Source organism: Parasteatoda tepidariorum, chromosome 8, assembly GCF_982258835.1.
Source record: "Parasteatoda tepidariorum strain Cologne lab strain chromosome 8, Ptep-v5.0, whole genome shotgun sequence".
Taxonomy (NCBI): Eukaryota; Metazoa; Arthropoda; class Arachnida; order Araneae; family Theridiidae; genus Parasteatoda; species Parasteatoda tepidariorum.
This window is the reverse complement of record NC_141762.1, coordinates 75,183,337-75,205,157: the sequence shown is the minus strand read 5'-3', so window position 1 is coordinate 75,205,157 and position 21,821 is coordinate 75,183,337. Positions and strand designations below refer to the sequence as shown.

The 21,821-nt window shown below is 28.3% G+C and overlaps 1 protein-coding gene across 4 annotated transcripts in view; it reads right to left on the bottom strand.

Moving 5' to 3' along the window:
* Positions 1–2,685: 2,685 nt before the first annotated feature.
* Positions 2,686–21,821, bottom strand: part of DNAlig3 (DNA ligase 3) — a 115,627-nt gene continuing 96,491 nt past the window's right edge. For 3 of the 4 annotated variants that reach the window (XM_087169151.1, XM_087169150.1, XM_087169152.1), the window contains 2 exons: positions 12,461–12,533; positions 2,686–6,063 (listed from right to left, as the gene is read on the bottom strand). In XM_087169151.1, the coding sequence (XP_087025277.1) occupies positions 5,923–6,063; positions 12,461–12,533 (214 nt within the window). In that variant the 3' untranslated portion in view covers positions 2,686–5,922. The remainder of the gene's footprint in view (positions 6,064–12,460; positions 12,534–21,821) is intronic. The other variant, XR_015435890.1, reaches the window with a different exon arrangement.

Here is a 21,821-nt window from a genome sequence, read left to right as displayed (position 1 = left end):
TTCGCCGTCATAAAAAGATCGAGAGATTTTTCGGTTCGATATCAGAGGGTGGAAAATGAAGTCTGAAATTGAGAATGTCTTGCAAAATGCAGCAGAGTTGCACATCAGAAGGCAATAATCCCACCGAACCCAGCTCAGTAGACACACATACGAACTCGCAAGTATTTCATCAAACATGTAAAATGATGAACGCTTTCAAACGCTATAAACCGACGGTACGCCGAAATGGATTGTGAAAACGTTGAATAGAACAATGTGAAAAGCACGCTTTTGCATAATATGCAGGGAAAATCGACATGGTTACGAAAATAAATCTTATTTTTGAAAAGGGAAGAACAATGTGAAAAGCACGCTTTTGCATAATATGCAGGGAAAATCGACATGGTTACGAAAATAAATCTTATTTTTGAAAAGGGACAATTAAGCACCTTTAAGGACTTTTTAAAAACGCTACGCACCATGCCTTTAGTATTCAGTAGAAGTTCTTACTATTGTTGTTGTTGTTAATTTACGTCACACTAGAGCTGCACAATGGGCTATTGGCGACGGTCTGGGAAACATCCCGGAGAATGATCCGAAGACACACCATCACAATTTTGATCCTCTGCGGAGGGGATGGCACCCCCGCTTCGGTAGCCCGACGACCAGCGCGCGAAGTCGAGCACTTTACGGTAGCACAGTTTAACGAGGACCAATACCGCACACCCTCGGTCCCTACGCAGACTGATCCAAGTGGTCACCCACCCGCACACTGACCGCAGCCAGTGATGCTTGACTTCGGTGATCTGCTGGGAACCGTGTCTTAACGGTCAGTCCACTGCGGGACTTCTTACTATGGAAAGTGTTTAATGCACTAAGGTACGCAACACTGTAAAAAAAATCCTGAAACGTCTCTGAATATATGGGGCAGCTACGGGGCATGTAATTTTCAAAAACGTTTCTGAATATTTCGGAAACTTCTTTCTGTAATATTCAGAAACATTTTTCAGTACTTAGAAATATTTTAAATTATTTCTTTCTGTTTTGAATTTTTTTATATATTTTGACGCGTTTCTTAATGTATCGGAAACCTCTAGGGACTAGGCTACCAACAATGTCAACCGTCATCTATCAATAGGTACCCTAGGAAAAAATTGAGTTAACATGTTTTATATACTAGTGAATTGGAATTTAATAGTTGTAATCTATACTACGCTCTGAAACTGAATCGGCGTCAGTACTATTCAGTTTCCTGCATTTGAAAATAAAAGAAATGTTTCTCAATTGATCGGAAACATGTTATTAAATGAATTTCTCTAAGATTTTTCTGAAACATTTTTTCTCAAGTTAAAATTAGTTTCTGAAATTTTTTATAGTGTCCCTATACTTTCTGGTTACTGTTTCCGGTGTATTTAGTTAAAGGCTATTAACGTGATTATAGTGTTTTGAGACTTTCTTGATAAGTATTTGTTGTATTGTGTGTATAATAACCATATCTAGTAAAATAATCATAGCTAGAAAAAGAAAGAACTGTTATAAAATACTTCTTACCTTGTCAACAATATACCAACTCAGAAATTTAAGCCAAAATGGTAGTTTGTAAAATGAATTTAATCTCGCTGCTCAAACGTATGATGACTAACGTATGATGGTGCATGGCTTGCAACAAGAACAAACAGTAATAAACAAGTAAAAAAGAGGCCAAATTGGGATTTCCAAAAAGCGAGTTCTTTCAAAATCTAGTAACCATGTCAACTTCTTTTTAACAATAACTAAATAATAAATAACTTTTAATAAATAACTAAAACCAATTTTCACTTCAAACTCACCAGAATTACTTAATATCATTAATATCTAATAAAATACAGCAAATTTGATCTTTGAAATTATATAATTTATTTATTTTATTAAAAACAAAATAATCTGTTTGAAAATATCACCTCGCAGAATAAGCAGGTTTATACTTTCTAACCGGAAGTAGATCTCGAGACTGTTGTTGCTTACATTTATATTTTAAACACCATTCATCTATCTAACCAATTTTCAAAATTACAGGTTAATGTTAAGAAAAGATGTAGACAATTATGTATGTTTAGAGCATGCAATATATTCTTTTATTACAAAAGGAATATTAATAATACAATTCGGCTTCCTTGTACCCGAACTGTTTCGTCTCAAACTGTGGGGCTTGGTCTCGTGTTTTCTTAAATTAAAAGAATAGATAGGGCAAAGCTTAAAAATTGTAGGTTAGTATGATGCAAAATGGTGGCCTTTATGTGCATGCAGAAAGCACAAGAAATTCACAGAAATTTTATTAGAGTCTTAGTGCTTTGTTTATAAAGGGGAATATTGAGAGCGATAATTGAAAATACTTTATTAAAATTACTATTGTAAAAAATGCAACAAAAAAATAATAATTTTAATTCTGTAATAAAAAATAATTATCACTTCCTCCGTGAAGAGCAAATGATACATATGAAACTGCCCCTTTGATATTAGATTGAAAAACAAAAAACCCATATGGACAAATCACAACTTTTATTACTCTTATTATAAACTACTAAAACAATTTATTTATTATATTCCCAACTATCGCATGCATTAAAAAAATCAGACTGAATTGATTCTGAAACGAGACATTGCTGTCTCGTTTCTGAAGATTAAGTATATGAAGAGTTGAAAGATTAAAATCAAACAAAAGTAAACTTTGCGAATAAAGAGATTTTATTTTATTATTACAAAATACTATAATGCAACAAAGACAAAAGCAGCAACAAAAAATTTTACTTGTCGAAGAAACATCTTCAGCTTCAAAAACAATACTGATTGTCATTTAAATAAAATATTTCATTACAAAAGTGTAAATGTACTATAAAATAAATTAATTCATATGATATTAAATCCAAGTAAAAATATCAATTGTAAATTACTGAACTAGCAGCAAAGACACTCTTCACTATTGTCAGGTCTTAATGTTTTTGAAATTTAATTTCAATTCTTAAGAATGAAAACATTAAATTTTATTACTTTTCTGTCATATAATACAGACTTAATAGCTTTTCTCACAAATTCAGCTATCTAATCCTTTAATCTTACTTATATACAATCTTACATATCTTAAATTTACATAGATCAATCTTACATGCAATCTCCAAAATTATAATGACACTACGTTTTAGGTCAATTATATAAACAAACAAAAAAAAGATTTTAAACAATTATTTAATGCTGAAAACTATAATTCTCTAATGCTAATTATTTTATATTTAAATCGATACATAACAGAAATAATTTAAATGAGATGAAACACAAACTGCTGTATCATAACTTAGATGGTATTTTTGTTTTTCCTTTTAAAACAAAAATTACATTAAAAAAAATTTGATTGCAATTGCTTTTTAATCATTATTTTTATCCATAGTACACAAATGTTCACCTTCTTTAGTGATATTTAGGATACTTCTTAAGAAGGGCCACATATTGAAGGAAGTGCGCTCATAAAATAAAAATCGCAAGACAACAAAAAATTTACCGACAGCTTTTGCAATAAAAAGAGAATAGTCATTGTGCAAAGCAAAAAATGAGTAACAATTCTCGAAAAGCACTTAAAATTTCAGTAACTCTACGTCAAGTTCTATAACAACAATATCTCGTATAGCACTTTTAATTTTACCCCTACAGATGAATTTATTTGGACTGTATACCAGCTGACATAGCAATAAACAAATAAACAGCACCAAAATATGGTTAAATGTACTCAAACTAAAGAAATGAAGTCCTCAACACCATAAACTAAACTTTAGTCTATAAAAAATATATTTGGTATATTAATTCACGTGTCTTAGCAAACTCCTCTCTTAAAATTCATTCAAGAAAATCGATATACCTTACTTAAGAAAAAAAGAAAGGACGAAAAATTAATTTTGTTCTGTAATTCGATTTATTATTTAATACAATGAGTCATAATTTATTGATTTTCTACCTTTATCGAAATAAGAATAAATAAAATTGTCTACTGCAAATTTTTAATTTCTTGGCATGGATTTTAACTTTTTTTTTTACACTTTCATTGTTTTGGCTTCAAAAATATGATTAATTGAGAATCTAACATTATTAGATTTAGTGCATAACAGTATAGTTCTAAGTATAAAAGATAAAATATTAATAAAAGTATTTTATTTATTTAAAACTAACGAACATTTATATGAGGTAATAACTTTGTGTAGTAAGTGAATACATATTTTTAATTTCGTGAATCAACGGACTAGATACTAGGTAACACGTGATATAAGTTAGGCTATGTAAGGCCACATGTAAGCAGGTCTGAATATTAAATAAACATTAATGACCTCGAAATGTTATTTTCCTGACATTGTGTTAATGAAATAACTTCTTTGAAGTGTAAAATTCGCTTAGTTTAAAGCAGGGATAATCGCTTAGTTTAAAGCAAGGATGCTCATACTGTGGCGCCCTCAAAGCCTTTTTTTCAGCCTCTGAACTGTCTGTAAAAATAACAAAAATATTAAAGGAAAAAAAATTATTTCAGCCATGCTCTGTAGCAGAAAGCTACTTACCTAGTTTACAGTTTTTCGCAAAGTATCAAAATATGACCATTTCGTTATGAAAGTATTCATGCAATGGGTTCAGAGTTTGAAGTGAATTGTAATTGTTTATGAATTTGTACGAATAAACTAAAACAAAAGAAAAAAGAATTTCGAAAGATTATAAGATAAATAAAAGAAAAGTCATAATTTAAAAATTCTGATAAAAATCATTACATTAATCTAATACTGTATTAGCATCAAATTTTGCATTCTGAATAATAGTGAAAGTTAACTTTTAGATCAAATGTAAATTTAAGTTACCTTTTATGTTGCATGCCTATAAATTTAGCATATTTTGCTTTGTAATCTAATAAGTACATTTTTTATTTGCTTTAATTGTTATTATTATTTGCACGAAAGAAAAAGATTAGTTATACATTTGTAACTCATTTGCATTACTTTTAAACAGAATCTAAATATCCCCCACCCGCAGTTTTATAATTATATAGCGTAATGTAGCTCACTGCCTGAAAATAGTTATGCATCCCTGGTTTAAAGAGTTCATATTTTTACGAAATTGCGGCGTTACATAACATACTAGTAATGTAACACAATAATCAAGAACATGAAATAAAAAAACATCCAATCGATAGATTTTCCTAAAGTCAAGTGCCAGTATAAAAATTAATTCTAACCTTTGTAAAAAACTTAAAGAGTTTACAAAATAAATGAAATTATAAAATGAAAATTGTGACATAAAATATCTAAGAGAACTATTAAAAACATAAGAAATGTTTAAAGCAATAATATTTTTAATGTAAACATATCATTAAGAAGTTTTCTTCAAAAACAAAATAAAAAATTTTCTTTTCTAAACACATACATTAATTCGACATTTTTCAAACGTGTAAGATGTTTCGAAATATTTTGAAATTAATAAACTTTGTATAACAATTAATTTGAAATGTCTTTTATTTACAAATACTTTCAATTATTGTGAATTTAATTTAATTCTCACATATTTCTATATTTACAAAACTGTTTTATAACAATTTTTTTAATTCATTTTTAAACGAGCAAAAATTAATAGAATAAATCAAACGAATTTGTTATTCCTAATTATCTCTTCATTTGAAAATTTAAAAAAAAAATCTTACGTTGCTAAACATTAAAATTCAATTTGATGATTGAATTACTGATTTTTTAATTTACAGAAAAAAATACTCGACAGGCATAACGATTTTATAAAAATATAGTTCAAAAAATATTAAAAGGTAACAAAATTTGTCTTTGTTATTTGCATTAATAATTTGCATTAATTATTTTAGGAAACAGAGCAATTTTTTTATTTTATATATAAATCATAAATCTTAAAAATGAAAAATTTGCTCAAATATTTTTAATCATTATTTTTCCGTTTCTTTTTCTGCTTGGGAGATTCAGATGTATAAGCATTTGTAGACAAAAGTTTTTGGAGTTTTATGCAATCCCATATCCAATCTTCAGTTACGCAGACAGCAGTTTTAGATGTATTATTTTCCTAAAAAAACAAATTTGATTTATTATAAAAACGTATCAAAACAATATTTTTCAATACACTAAGTATATCATAAATTTAAAAAAAAAATTCTAATTACATTGAGATTTTATTGTTAAGGTCACACAATAGCTGCTTTTACGAGCAATTCTCGAAGTTTTGGGATTCACATACACTGTTTCATTCTATAATTATGGTAAAATAACCAGCAGCAGTTTGTCCATCCAATTAACCGTAAAGTTTACGGTAAAGAACATTTCACCTTCCATCTTTTTTGAAACCATTTACAACTAGTATGGTCTCTAAACCCTAAAAAAGAAATTTAACAGGAGATTGGGGCTAGGTTTTTCGTTAGGTAACGGACAGTGAAGTTAAGTCGCTGCCATATACGCTTGAATGAGAGAATCGTGTTCTAACAGTTCAGGGTCACAAATTTGTGCAGAAGAATGGAAACGCTTCTTGAGAAGAAGGGAATGGAGTAAGTATTTTGGTGTCGACGCTGGGACTCGAACCCCGGCTCTGTCGGTCACAGATTTGGCCTCTCAGCTATATTATGTACAGAGCTACAAGGGACTAAATAGCTTTATTATTAAGTGAGCCTAATTGGTGCGATAAAGTATCGGTTGTTTAACTATATTAGATGAAAGCAGTTACTAAACAGTTTTTCTTACAGTTAACAGTTTGAATACCATCTTATTTATGGTTATTTGACTGTTTTGTTTGAAAACGGTAAAATAACAATTAAATAAACTGATATTTAACCATTTTTTCGAAAAATTTCTTACTGTGTATAATACTTAGAATTACTACTGTTAAATAAAATATAAATAAATCAGTACCAATCAAGTTCTGGATAATTTATTGAAAATTTGAGAGATAAAAACGAAACACACAATTAGTAAGTACAAAATTAATAAAGCTAATAATGAGACATATATTTACAAATCGTATCTGATGTATTTATTGTAGTTAATTTAATAACAGTTTGCCTGAGTCATTTTTATTGTGCTTAAAAATGGATTTTTTGTACCGCATTCATCTAATTCAATTTATAATACATTTAAACAAAAATTAATTGAAAAGGTAAATCTATTAGATAATATATCGAAACATTGAAAAGGTACAGTATGATAACGAATTATTCATATTATGTTATAAACGTATTTCATTTATCGATATTTTGTAGGAGTAAAAAAAAAACTCCAGATAAAGAAATTAATTCAAATAATATCGACTAATTAATTCGCACTTTGAAGTAATAAAATAAAACATTATTTCAAGATTTTTTTATTTAAAATTATTAGAAAAACTTTCTTTTACTTAGCGTTGTATTTATAGGCAACAAAATTTTCACGGAATCTCCTAAATATTCTATTTAGTTTGAATTTTTTTTTTTCATTTTTAGAAGGAGGGGTGGGGTAATTTAATATAACGAGACTGCTTTAAGTAAACTATTTTTTTCCCTGCTGATGAAACAACATTTAGAAACAGTAGAAGGTGAGTCAATTTTTTTTTTTTAAATGTTATTAATTTTTTTTTTCGTTTCATGTGCTTGCGTATTTGTTAAGTAAAAGAGAAAATTATTTCAATAAAAAAATAAGAATTATTTATTCATGAAAAAGGAAAAGCAATTTTTAAAAAATAAAATTTGGAAAAGAAAGAAAAATTCAATAAGAAATTTTCCTGATTTTTATTTTTATTATTCTAACAAAATAGAAAAGCTAAAATAATTCTATATTAAAAAAGGGTTTTCAGACAAAAAGGTTGTACAATGTATGGATTAAAAGAGTTAAAGGTTATTCAAAAACTATTCCAAGCACTATTTCAAAACACTCAGTTGTTTTCAAACAATTCAGTTTGTTTTTTACAATAGGACTGATTGCTTAGTAAGGAAATTAAAACTTTTGGTAAATCTATAAGCGAGACCACTTAACATTTGAATGAAAAAAAACAAACAATGTTCTATAAAGTACAAAAAATACAAAACACCATCATACTTTTATACTATAATTAAGGACCCTTTTCAGTATCACAACACAGAATAGGAAAAGGAAACACAAAGATTCAGAAGAAAAATTACAAAGAAGTTGCAATAAGAAAACAGTAGCTTAAACAAGAGGGCATGGGGTACAAGCATGAACAAGGCAATCAAACAAAGGAAAGGAAACAAGGTGCAGAGAGAAGGAGAACTTGAAGTGTGCAAATTAAAATAAAATAGACTCTGGAACATTAAATATCGAAATATGGAAATAATTAATTATGTGGAAATCTGTTTCATTTAAATTTTTTACATCTTGCATACCAGAGGTTTCTCTTCCAAACCCCACTACACCTATTTGACATTTAAGACTTTCATGCTTGCAATACTTTACTAAAAATTTCAAGTTTGAAAACAAAATTTCAAATTAGTAAATGAAAAATAAATTAAGAGTAGTATTTAGCAATTATGATTAAAAATGCCGACTTTCATTAAATTAAAATTAATAATTAATAACTAGTACGAAAACTAGTCTTGTATAACAAAATTTCTATATTAAAAAAGTCATTAAGCATAAAACTTGCCAAAAATAACACAGCAAAATAAATTTAAAGTACAATTTTTTTTCTGTCGTCTGATATTTTTTCAACAGATCTCAGATACTTTCGTATCATTGATTTCATATCTGCAATGGGTTTCTCTCGCCAAGCTACAGTTTTCTTAATGGCATTTTTAGTCTATTTTTTGTCGAAATGTACAAGCTTAAAAACATTATACTACAATAGAAGTCGCATAAATGTTGCAATGAACTTCTAGGTGAGCTAAGAGACATCATAAGGAAAAAAACTGCAAAAGAATCCATGGTTGGAAACGTCATCGTAAGCCGCTAGGGGAACCTTGGCAATTATTAATTGTTTCTTAGTGTGCTTTTAAATAGGTCACAATAGGAAAGTACCCTTAACCAAGTATGACGATATTTCAGGGCATAGATCCCCACGCAATTTTAATCCTGCTGATATATTCTAACTTCTCTAGGAAGTTTAAACTAACATTTACGCAACCAGCTCTTGTATATAACGTTTTTAAACTTCTACATTTCGACATAAAATCGAGTAAAAATATCATTTTAAAAAAAAAATTTAAAAATCTATAGTTTTAAAAACAAAGCTGATTTTAGATTCCCCAAACCCGAATTAGGCAAGATCAAATATTTGTATAAATGTAAAACAGTATTTGTTTCTCGGTGTTGTTATTTCTTGCAGTAAGATAGATAACTTTACAATGATAGGCAAATATTTTAAAATCTGGATAGAGAGATGAATGGAACTGAAAGCCAACGATTGTTCTAATTTAGAATAAGGTAAACTATTGTATTAAAAGAGTGAATTGCACATTCATACAACAAGCATAGATAAGTGTTGAAAGAGAGTTTTAATTCATCCCCAACAGATCAATAACACGGGGGGTTAAATTCCAAGGTATTTGCTCAGTGAAGTATAGAGCAATGTTTAAATTATCGTCTAGAAAGGAATATTGTCAACAAAAGAATGTCACCTGGAATCTAACTCAATTTAAAGTGTACTGTTTGTTGTAAGATTAATTAGTTACAATAATGATGTCCCTTGTAAACATCTATATGCATATTTCTCTTTGTGGTCATCAAGCTGAATTTCATTATCTCCATTGGATACACTAACATTATTTTTAATGACGGATATTCTATAATTGAAAAAAGAACTAATAAATGAAATGATACGTTTTTGATAACATTTAACTTGAGATATCCATGGTATATTTTTATGTAAATTATACGCTACTATATAAACTGACTCTAATATCTATAATTATTAACAAAACTTCCCGAGGCACAAGCAGCTCATCTTGATACTCTGGAATCTTAGTTTATTCAAATGAGTGCTCACCACTTACGAGTGGCAATGCATTTTACCCTGATGTTCTTGTTTGTTTTTCTTGTTTTCTTGTTTCCTGATTTGTTTTTCTTGTTCTGTTTTCTTTTCAACTATTTTTTGTTTCACTCTCGGCTATTGCGGTTTTTCTAGTTTTGTTTCTCATCTTTACTTTCTATTTTTAATTGGCAACTTTTTTTTTTAAATGGCGGGCACTTGGGGTGTGTCCCAGCATGATATTATAGGCATGATGCATTATTTTATTGCATGTGCATTATTTGCATGTGCATATTGCATGTACATTATTTTATATTGCATGTGCATTATTTTATTTGTCACCTTTCACAGCATAAATTAAAATTTTTAACCCCTTAAAGTTAAAAGTTTAACCCTTTAGGTCTCTGCTCATTATTATTTTTACTCCTAAAATATCACTACTATTTTATTCAATAAAAAAAATATATCACAACTATGATATTATGTATAATTAACTATGTTTTAGTTGAATTTATGAACTGTTACAATTGACCTTGGAAGTGGGGACAATTGTAACAAGTGCTCGACTGTCAAAAATTGTTAATAACTAATATAATAACATTTAAAATAAGGTATTTATTTTTTTTTCTAGCAGAGGATAGTCTACTTTACTCGTCTGTTAATTAATACTAATAATATATTGGATTTTTTGTTAGTTAAAAATAGTTAAGTAAAAAATGTTACAATTGACCCCACTCTCCCCTACTACATGTAAAAATTGCCAAACATAAAAATTAATCGATTTTTAAGTAATAATTATAAATAATTTAAAAAACTAATTTAAACTTAATTTACTTATTTTTTTTACTACATGAATAAGTTTTTTTAATTTATAAGCAATCTAAACTTAAAACCCATAAATCCTTTGCTGGTTGAGGTATTAAGAGCAACAAGATAAAAATGTAACAAATTCGCTAACTGATCATTTTTAAACAATTAAAACTTAAAAACAAACAAATTTAAACCCACTAATGACCTGATCTTAAATCCCGAGGAAAAATTTAGAAAATTCTAACTAGAAATCCAAAAATCGGGCTTTGAGTCTAATGTTAAAATTCTTAGCTTTAAATGTGATCCATTTTCTCACAATCCGACACGCAAACACATAAATTAATTGTTTCTGTAGAGATTGATAGTATAATCCTTGAAGAAAGGAAAGGGATTTTGAGAACGAACACAGAACTTTCCCATATTATCTCGGACCTATACTCTGGGCAGAGCAATTACGATTGAACAAACTCGTTTCTCTATAGAGCTTGCGCACAACATGTGGGATGATAGATGGAAGTGTTAAATTTCTCTTTTGTAGAAAATCTAATCTTCCCACAAACTAATGACAATATATAAGCCGTAAGCTAATTGAAAAATCCGGAATCAAAAAATTAATCAGACGTTGCAAAAATTTTGCAATTCGCCATACTAATAGAAAGAAAACCTTGAATATTTTCAAATATGTTATATTTTTCAGCCTTATCACAGTCATCTTATATGTCTTTAGGTGCATTAGAAAATGTGAGAAGAATTACTCAGAATAAGTTAGCTTTAGCTTATTAAAATAAACGCTTATAAGCTATTTTCTATAAGCTTTCCCTACTCTAGTTATTTTTTGCAAACAGTCTGGAATAAATCATTCTAACTGAGCAATGAAATACATATTTTCATAGTATATGAACAGCAATTTTTCCATTGGACAAGGTCAACTAGGTGATATTGCAAAATTCTGTGTCAAAAGCTCAGAAACAACTATTACAAGAATTTTATCTGATAACATAGTTTTATTTTTTGTTTTAATTAACATAGTAGATAACAAATATAAGCGGATGCAAGCACGAAAAATATCATTATTATACTGCTAGTAATTAAATAATTTTTATATACACCGAAGAGCCATTATATTATGACCATCCTGCTAATAACATGTAGGACCACCTTTAGCCCTCAGAACTGCTATCACCCGCCGTGGCACTGATTCCACAAGGTGCTGATAGGTAGTCTGAGGTATCTGGTACCAAGCGCTCACCAACTGGTCCTGCAATTCCCTCACATTACGAGGGGGTAGCGTAGCAGCACGAATTTGGTTTTCCAAGTAGGACCACAAATGCTCTATTGGATTAAGGTCAGGTGAATTTGGGGGCGAAGACATGACTTGAAAGTCACTGGAATGTTTCTCGAACCAATCCATGGCGATTCGACCCTTATGACATGGTGCATTATCCTGTTGCTAAACACCATACCCCGCAGGAAAAACTGTTGCCATGAATGGGTGAACTATGTTCAAATAGCTTACAGACGTTAGGGATTGTTCTATGAGGATTATGGGTCCTAATGTGCCCCATGAAAACATTGTTCCTGGGTGAGAAACCATTAAAACCTGGGCGAGCCCATTGTTATAATTGGAGGGTGGTCATAATGTAATGGCTCTTCGGTGTATAATATAAACATAGAGAAATTAGATTTGTTACTTAATTATTAAACTTACTTTGGTATTTTCACAAGATATCACGTGGGTGGCGTCATCTTGTTCATGATCTTGCAGCAAATCCCCATCATATCTTATCAGTTAAGAAAAATGCAAACATTCATCAAATAACAATGGTTAAAACATAATAAAATGTGAAACAAAATCATAGAAATAACTAACCATGTAAATTTCAATTAATAATTAAAAATTTCACTTTCATTAACTCAAAACTACTATAATGTATTCAACAACAATTGATTTATTTTATCTTTAAATGAAAACTTTAAATAGTGGCAAAAGTAAAAAAAAGTGAGTAAATTAAAATTGCCTAAGTAAAGTGCAATAAACATAATAAAACGTATTCTGTGACTATATAAATTAAGCACCAATTATTAAATAAAACCCTCAAAATACTGAAAGTAATTTTTTTAAATACCCTACAAACAACAAATGAAAAATATTTAGCTTTATTAGTTGGAAAATTCCATCTCCAATAGTATGACGGGTAAACGTCACTTGGCAAAAATTTTCAGCTGTAAGGCATACTTTATGATCACATTAGTTTCTAGTGCAAAAAAATAAAATTTATGAAATAAACAACTGCGTGGCTTCTCCTATAAGAATGGAGGAGCACTATATCTATTTGACCAAGGCAACTTGGAAGTAAGTTGAGTTTCTATAGCAACAAAGTCAACTATTGAAAGAATGTCAGTCCTTCTTTTAGCAGACCAACTGACCATGAAGCATACAGGCCTCTGAATCCTGACAAGTCCTGAAAAAGAAGGGATGATTCTCCTCATCTTCGAACTTTTTTTCGTTTTCAGCTACTTTGGGGTTTAATGCAGTAAAATATGCTTCCAGGATTACCTGGAAGTTAAGAAGAGATATTGGCAGTTTGTTCTATATTCTTTTGTCATATGTCTCCGAAAAAGTCAGAGTGGTTGGCATAGTATATTTTTTTGGCGCTGAAGTGGAATGGAACTCGCCAAGTAAAGAATTTCGAAAATGCAAAGTTTGTAGTTTTTTTTCTAAGATATTCTACTGAGTGTTTTAAATACGTTGGATAGTTTTTAAATAAAAGTTATTTATGTATTTAATTAGTTTTTCCTCCTTATTTTTATATCCTTTTATTGTTTTTTTTTTAAATTTAATTTTAGGTAAATTATTTTTCATAAAATATTCTATATTTGACACAGATCACAAAGTTACAGGTTGAAAGAGTGTAAAGTAATATATGCTTAGATAAGTTCCTGTTTCGCTACCATATTATATAAGAAACCGAAGAGAAGGGCATTAAAATAATTTAGAGTAATATCGATAATTAAGAGAAATAAAAAAACATTTATTCAGATGGAAAAGTTAAATTAAACCAATAAGTAACCATATACTTTCTCGTTATAAGCCTCCTTGAGCCTCCTAAACTTCTTCTCAAAAGTTATTTGTTCTAGCCAGTGATGGCAATCAGAAACTATAGAATCATTTAAAAGTTCTATTTTAGGTAAGTAAGAGTGGACATAATCACTTAAAACAACTCTCTTAATTAGCCAGCCAACATTTATGAAAATATAAAAGTGGTTTCAGATTTTAATTTCAGAGCATATTTTTCTGGGTATCTTATGTTTCTATTTAAGCTCCAAATAATGATACTAACAACACAAAATGTAATCGAAATATCATGAAACGCAAATTGGTAACTTTAATGATCTAGACCTTAAGATCAAAAAAGCTTACATAACAGGTTAACTCTTTCAGAAAAGAGAAAAAAAAATATTTTAACTCTTTTTTATATGTTTTTATATTTTTTGTTTTGTTGAGTTAAGAGAAATTTATAGTTTTGAATATTTATTCCATTTTTTTTTTACATAACATTGATTTTATTTTTCATACGCTCTAGTCTATGATTTCATAGACTCTATTTATTTTTTATAGACTTTAGTTTCAAATTTTTATTTCGAAAACTTTCTACGTCATTTCCCAGATTACCTAAATTACCGAGTTAATAAAATAAAAAATGATCATTTAACATTCCTATATCACTTAAGAACCTCTAAACCCTTTATTATCATTTATTAAAAACAAATCGTTATCGCACAAATGAGTGCAAAAATCAAAAAGAAGGCAACTAACAAAAGAACATCATTCTCATAAAAATGCATACAAAAATTTATAAATAAATTTTTAAAAAAATCCCGTTAAATTAAAAATCGAATTCAAAATACAGGTATAAAAAAGCTAATCCAGGTGTATAATTAAGCACCACATGTTACTAACCATCACTTTAAGTAAGCATCATTTGTTAGTAAACATCAATTTTCAATAAGCATCATTTGTTAGAGAGCTTTATTGTTGTCTGTTAGTAAGCTTTACTGCTGTCTGTTAGTAAGCATTACTGCTGTCTGTTAGTAAGCATTACTGCTGTCTGTTAGTAAGCTTTGTATTTTTTAGATATATTTTTATTTGTCCCATTTTTTACACTTCACTACATGCATAGGCATTCATAAAGTATTTTCGTCTAAATAACACTAACTATTTTTTAGATAAAATATCTTCCCACAAACGCTTTTCATTTTTATGGTGATATTTTTGTACACATTTTATTATTATTAATTTTAATTAGACATTTTAAACTTAATATGCATGATGTAAAACCAATTAAAAATGCTATACATGTCTAGTTAGAAACTATATTACTAAAAGCAAACCAAATCAATATTTTTAAAGCAAAGCAATGAACTGTCAATAAAAGTATCAAAATATGTTATTTACTGAAAATATTTTTGACATTCCGAAAAAACAGGTTTTATAGCCTTTCCTTAAACAAAATTAACTTACATAATTAAAAAACATGACGAAAATTTGTCAAATAAGGAAAGATTTACTGTTAAATAATATACCAAAACCTAGAAGTTTAGCACTAAGCTTAAGTTGATATGAAATGGAAAATAGAATGCAAATCAAAGCAAAATATTAATTAAGAAAATATCTTATGTTTATAATATAAAAATTCCATTTCAAGAAAACTACCTTCTAAAAAATCAATTAAACATCACAAGATAAAACAAGACTTATGAATGTAATTTAAGAAAAAAATCATTTTGAAATATGCTTTTATCCTAGCTAACTCAGAATTTTATTCTTGTTAATCAAATTAAACGCTAAAAATTTAAGAACATATTCAATGTTGTATAAAGTGCAAAAAACATTTTACGAATGTCGATGAAAGAATTTCTTTTTAAAAAAATTAGGACATAAAAGAGAAGAATTAATTGGTAAAAATAAGATTAAGTTTCTCTTTTTAATTTAATTCTATTCATTACAGAACTAAAGCTGGAAAAAATATACGGTTATAAAAAACTTAATTCGGTAGCTGTAGAAGTTTCACTTTTTCTAGGTATGAAAAATATATCTTATTAAGTCTTACTATTTTCTTTACTACTTACAGGCATCATTTACTTGATTAATTACTTTATGACTTTTCATCATCAAAGTATAAATTACATGAGAAAAAAAAATCCAAAGTTAAAATTTTTGATTAAAGACATGTTTGATTATTTTGACAAAATTAAAATTAAGTGAGAAATTCTTATTTCATAATTTAGCCAGTAAATAATTATTCAACCATTCAAAAAACCCAGTTCATCAGGGCATCTCTTTGAGGAATTCTTAAAATATAAGGCACGCAACAGGTAACAGGTTAGTTAAAACTTTTAGGAGAAAAAAAAAACAGATTTGCCAGTTCAAAATACACTTCAAGCTCAAATAATAAAACAAAAATAGTCATTTTATGCTTAAAAAAAGTAGGTATAAATGTTTTCTTCAGCGGGAGAAAACCAAGATAAAAAATTATCCTAATGTTCCATGTAGATATTTTCTACTGCTAGCTACTCTTCTACTTTTAAAAAATTTAAAATCGAGATATAGGTTTCTAAACTACAAACATAATGTAATGACCGAGAATATTTTGCATTGATAAAATAATTACTAACACTGGATTACTTTTCCTTCTACTCTTCACTTGTCATAGTATGTTCAGATATATTGGAATAAATCTAATCTTAACTCTCCCATACGTAAATTCAGTGCAAGTTCTGTAGAAAATCGAGATACTTTTGTGGCAACTGCATTGCGTAGATCTTATGTAACAGACCACGTGGGAGATATGTGAAAATAACAGTATCTCTGAGGCTTCTCTGCCACTCTAGTCAGGCTCGATAGTGCAAATGGATTGCCATGAATCCACTGTGAAAACTTCAAATGACAAGTATGAAATTTGATAATGATTATTTACAGAAACGCTAATAAATTCGAGAAAAGATCTGGATACCCACACTCCAACATTATTAACAATTAGTATCAACGAAAATGTGACGCCTGTGTAAACGGTTATTTAGTTGCCTTGAATTCCAGACAGGCTATCCAGACTACTAAAAGGTTAATCCAATCAGTTATAGTCACCAAAAAGCATTCATTTCTTGGTTTTAAATTATCCAAGACTCAAATTCTAACCCGTACTGTGCCGGATATTAGTACAAGTTTGAGTCATTTTTCCTAGCCGCTAAAAGCCGAATTCATCGTGTATCACCGATTTTTCGTAATCACATTTTGACAATTTCCTGACTAATTCAAGAGCACATATTATCTGGAGGTCTGTGCTGGTTGACAATTCAGGTTATTGCAGTCGTTTTCTAATTATCAAAAGGTTAGGAGTTTTTTAATATTTAAGCAGTTTAACTCTTATTTCATGAAAATATTTTGTTATATCAATAGCTAAAGAGCTAATGGTTAAGCAATAATTCTTATATTGTAGGTATTTTTTGTTTTAAAAAAATCAATTTTAAAAAAAAAAATTTTTTTTTAATGGTTTAATTCAAATAGGGTTGATAGGCTTTTTTAAGCCAGAAATCCTAAAGTCACTGTTATTTTTCAAGCATAGTTCAGTTAGTTTATTATATTTAAAAAAACATTTAAACCGGGCTAAAATTTGATATTATGTAATATTGCTGTTAGACGAACCTTTTTCATAACTATCAATTTATAAAATTCTTGATAGTTAGGTATTATCATAAGTTTTTATTTATATACTACCGATCTTAACTAACTAATAAATCGAATAAACTATTAAGCTTTTTTATAAAAGACTTTTATAATTTATTTTCATTATTTTTTATGAATTGCGTGCTTTTAAGATTTATTGCTAAAACAACAGATCGATGCCATAATATGGCTCCATAAAATATAACCCTAATTGTTTACAGTTATTTTGTAATCCACTTGAACAAACATACGAAAATTAGTTTTTACTCATAAACTACTTATTAAATAAAATTAGAACAATTTATTTGATTGACATGAGTTGCATGTGATGCAAATGGAAGGAAAGAAAAACAAAGAAAATTGCAGAACCAATGTGTCATAACATAAATCAACAGGTAGTCTGACGTCATTCTGTTGCTCTAAATAAATCTGTTGATCAAATAGCACACATACACACACACTATTATTGATTGATTTCTAAGCCTTTTTAGAGTATTTCATCCACTCTTACGCAATGCAATGCATTTCTATTTTAATATAGTAGATTTGCAACGCAAATAAATAAAAGAACAATATATCAAAGAACATATTTAAGGTTACATTATCATTCTGAAAGCGCCCTTTTAAAACTATTATAAATTAAAAATAAGACATAATAACATAATATTAAAAATTAATAATAAATTCTTTTATGATAAGAAGAGGTTTTGCTATAGATTAAATGAAGTAAAAATTTCCGTTCATAATAGAATATGCAATAAGATATTACAGAAACTCCAAAAGCTAAAACTACACAATTTAATAGTAAAGTACACAAATAATTACATAATATAAAGCTAAGTAATTTCAACTGATGAAAACTGAATTTTGAACAGAAATGGTAGAATAATTCTTAAGAGATGAAAATTTAAAAATACGTTTCCTTTTGAAATTTCGCAACTCAAAAACTATTCGACTGTTTTCGCTGAAATTTTGTGTTTCGTCAAATTAAATTACGCAGTTTAAAATAAAGCAAAATTTTTATGCCTTACAATACAAAAAGTTTATGATTTTTAAATTAAACAAAAAGAAAAAAAGTTTTTAAAAATAAAATTTTGAATTAAACTATCTTCGCTAAATTTTATAGTTCCTTTTTTTCAAATCTGACTGATTGAATCAAACAAAAGTTTTCTGGCCAATGCATAGGAAACCTGAAATGGTTGATAACGCATTATAGATATTTGTTATAAGTACAATGCAGTATTTGTTATAAGTACATTTTGTTTATAAGTGCAGACAATAACTACTTATCTACTTGTACCACCAAATGCAAAATACAGGGACTCAAAATTTAAGGGACACAAATATCTACACCGAGATACATGCAGTTTAAGGTACTTTTTCCTAACATATTTCATGGTTTCTTAAACATGATTTATTTTTCAAATCGCTACTAGATTAATCTTCTTTTATTACGCATCAATAAATTACAAATAAAAATTAGAAATCGATTATTTCAAATAAAAGCGTTAGTAAAAAAAGTCGTTTGTCATTCAAGTTGGTTAATTAGAAGCGACATCACAAGCAAGTGTCGACCCTGATTAGCTGATGAATCGCGGTATTTGTTAATGCCACGATTCAGTAGCCAATCAGGTTCGATACCCACACATAACGTCGGTTACAGGTTCCCAATTAAATCAGATTGAGAAACTTATTCACTCTGAGTGTAAAGAAAGCCTAATAGCTGTAAGGTCAACATGCCTTCTTGTTTACACACAACTAGCAGATTTTTATGATCTTCTTTTTCTCGAGTTGCAGGTACCAAATAGTTTTCTTTTTTTTTCCACTTAAAATAGTAATTCTTTTTATTTTCTTTCGCTTTTTTCCTGAATTTTCAATCGTTTCTTTTTATTTCTTAATTCCAATTAAGAAACACATTTTGCGCATGTCTGTTGAGGTGTACGTTACTTTCGACCCGTTTCTTTGGATTTAAAATATTTGAGATGCCAGGAAGCAATAATATTTTTTCAAGAATGGACAAATTGCGTGGGTAGAGGTCATTTTTTTATCGCTTTTGCTATTACTTTCGTAACGTTCTAGCAGTCAGTCAGGATTTGTTTTCATTATTAATAGGTAGTTGTTAATTAATTAATTTCAAATCCCCCAAAACATGCGAACGTAATAACTATATGGTCTGACACTCCCTTATTATTCGGTCATCATTCAAGAGCTTTCTGCTGTCTATTAAAAAATACAAATTTTAAATATACAGAAAATTAGTGTATGAATGCTAAGCAAATAAGATATTTCGTTTTATATTCTTTTTAACTTCTGTGAAAAATCAGAAAGCTAAAATTGTGCGACTAAATTTAATTACGAAAAATGCAACGACGTTACATAACAAATATTGACAGGAAATTTTTATATTTGTCAGTTCTTTAAACAAAATAATTTAATGACTATTTGAATAAATTATGCAAAATGCACGCGCGAACACTATTCCCTAACAATAATTTATTTTAATTTAACGATTATATGCCAGTCGCTATTTCTTACCATATCTAGATAATTTAATTTAAAATGCTGCATTTCGTACTGCATCTATTTGCAAGAAAAATGAGAACAACTTTTAAGCTAGCGAATCACTAAGACAACATGACTTTCAAAACAAAAAGATGAATCTACGTCAGTTTATACGGTAAACATCATTTTTTGGCGACGGATATATTTAATCCGATTAAATTCAGACTGCCATGCATCATTCCAGTTTATTATTTTAATTTCTTTCTTGCATTCATTTAATATTTTATTTAAAAAATTTCAATGTTTAAGCAAATAGAATCAAATCTTTATTAATTACTTTAGCCTTTTATTATTTCATTTATTTTGAGATGCACTTTAAAAGGACAATTAAAAGAAACATTACAAAATGAAAATAGCTAAGAATTTCACAAAAGTATGACAACTAAATGCCATGAAGCTTAAGTAGTAAACGTAAATTCATTAACTATATTTTTGAAAATTACAGTCTTAATTATGGGGTAAAAAATTACTATATTTTATGCTTTTTATAAACAATAATTTTGTTTAATTATAAAAGAAATATTTTATCCGTTGATTCTTTGAGCTACATAAAAAAGATTTTAAAATTATGTTTTCTATTAGAAATGCTCTTTTTTCTGTTCTCGAAAGAAAGCTTTTAACAAAAATATCAAAATAAATTAAACTATTACTGTGCTTAATTTACTATTATAATTTAAACACTTGATAGCTTAAACATTTTCCATCTCAATTCAAAAACGTTTAATCTATAATTACAGCTTTTGTTATGCATTTTACAGTATGCAAAAAAAATCTGAACTTCTGATTTAACGAATCGGATTTTCACGCGCTAAGACTTAATCTTAATGGTTCGAGCAAGCTACCTCAAATATACTTATTAGTTAGTCTATAAGATATTTTAAGTTACGAAATCAGACACAAAAACGAACTTTCTCTGAACAAATGTACTTTACTTGACGCACTATAACTCCTGATTTACAAAAAATATATAAAAGTGCAATGGGAAAAATATGGTCCTCATAGTTTGGTCAGGAAAGCGATTGAAAGTTTGGACCCCTTAATGTTAATTTTATTTCTTGAGTATTTCAACCACATCTCTAGGACTTGTTAACCGAATTGAAAAACTTTTGAGCACAATTATAAAATTCGCTTATCCAAAGACAATTCTGTGCCAAAAAATTTTTTTTAACAAGTATGCATTATTTAATTCAATAAAAGTAAAAAAAACAATTAAATTGTAAGGTATACAAATTTTTACTCCGTTTTAAATAATGTAACTTTTATAGCAAAATACAAAACAGTTCCTGAGAAATCGGTTCTTTAAAAAAAAAGGACTTGAGCTTAAAATTTGATTTTTGAAGGGTTTTATATGCAAGTTTCGGTTTACTTCAGGATAGTTTTTTAAAAAATATCTTTAAAAACAAATGATGCATGTAAAAATATTATTTTAGCAAAATGCACAAAAGTAATTCATGCAGCATATATACTTTTTCTTTCTTCCAAAAATGTCTGAGTTAGAAGTTAAATAACAATACTCAAACTCCAAACTTGTGTCATTATTTTTAGATTCTTTAATTGTGTTAACACTCAAATTTTGTGCGATATTGATATAAAAAAGAAGGGAGAGCTAATATCCATGGGGCGCAATAACTTCGATAGTATTTTTAACCAATAGACATACACTACATTTGTGTAATATTTATGAAATAAAATAAAAATGTTACTTGGGTTGTAATTATTACTTGTGAAATAAAAAATAACAGAAAAAACATGAAACAGTGAAATTAACTCTAAAAACTTTCCT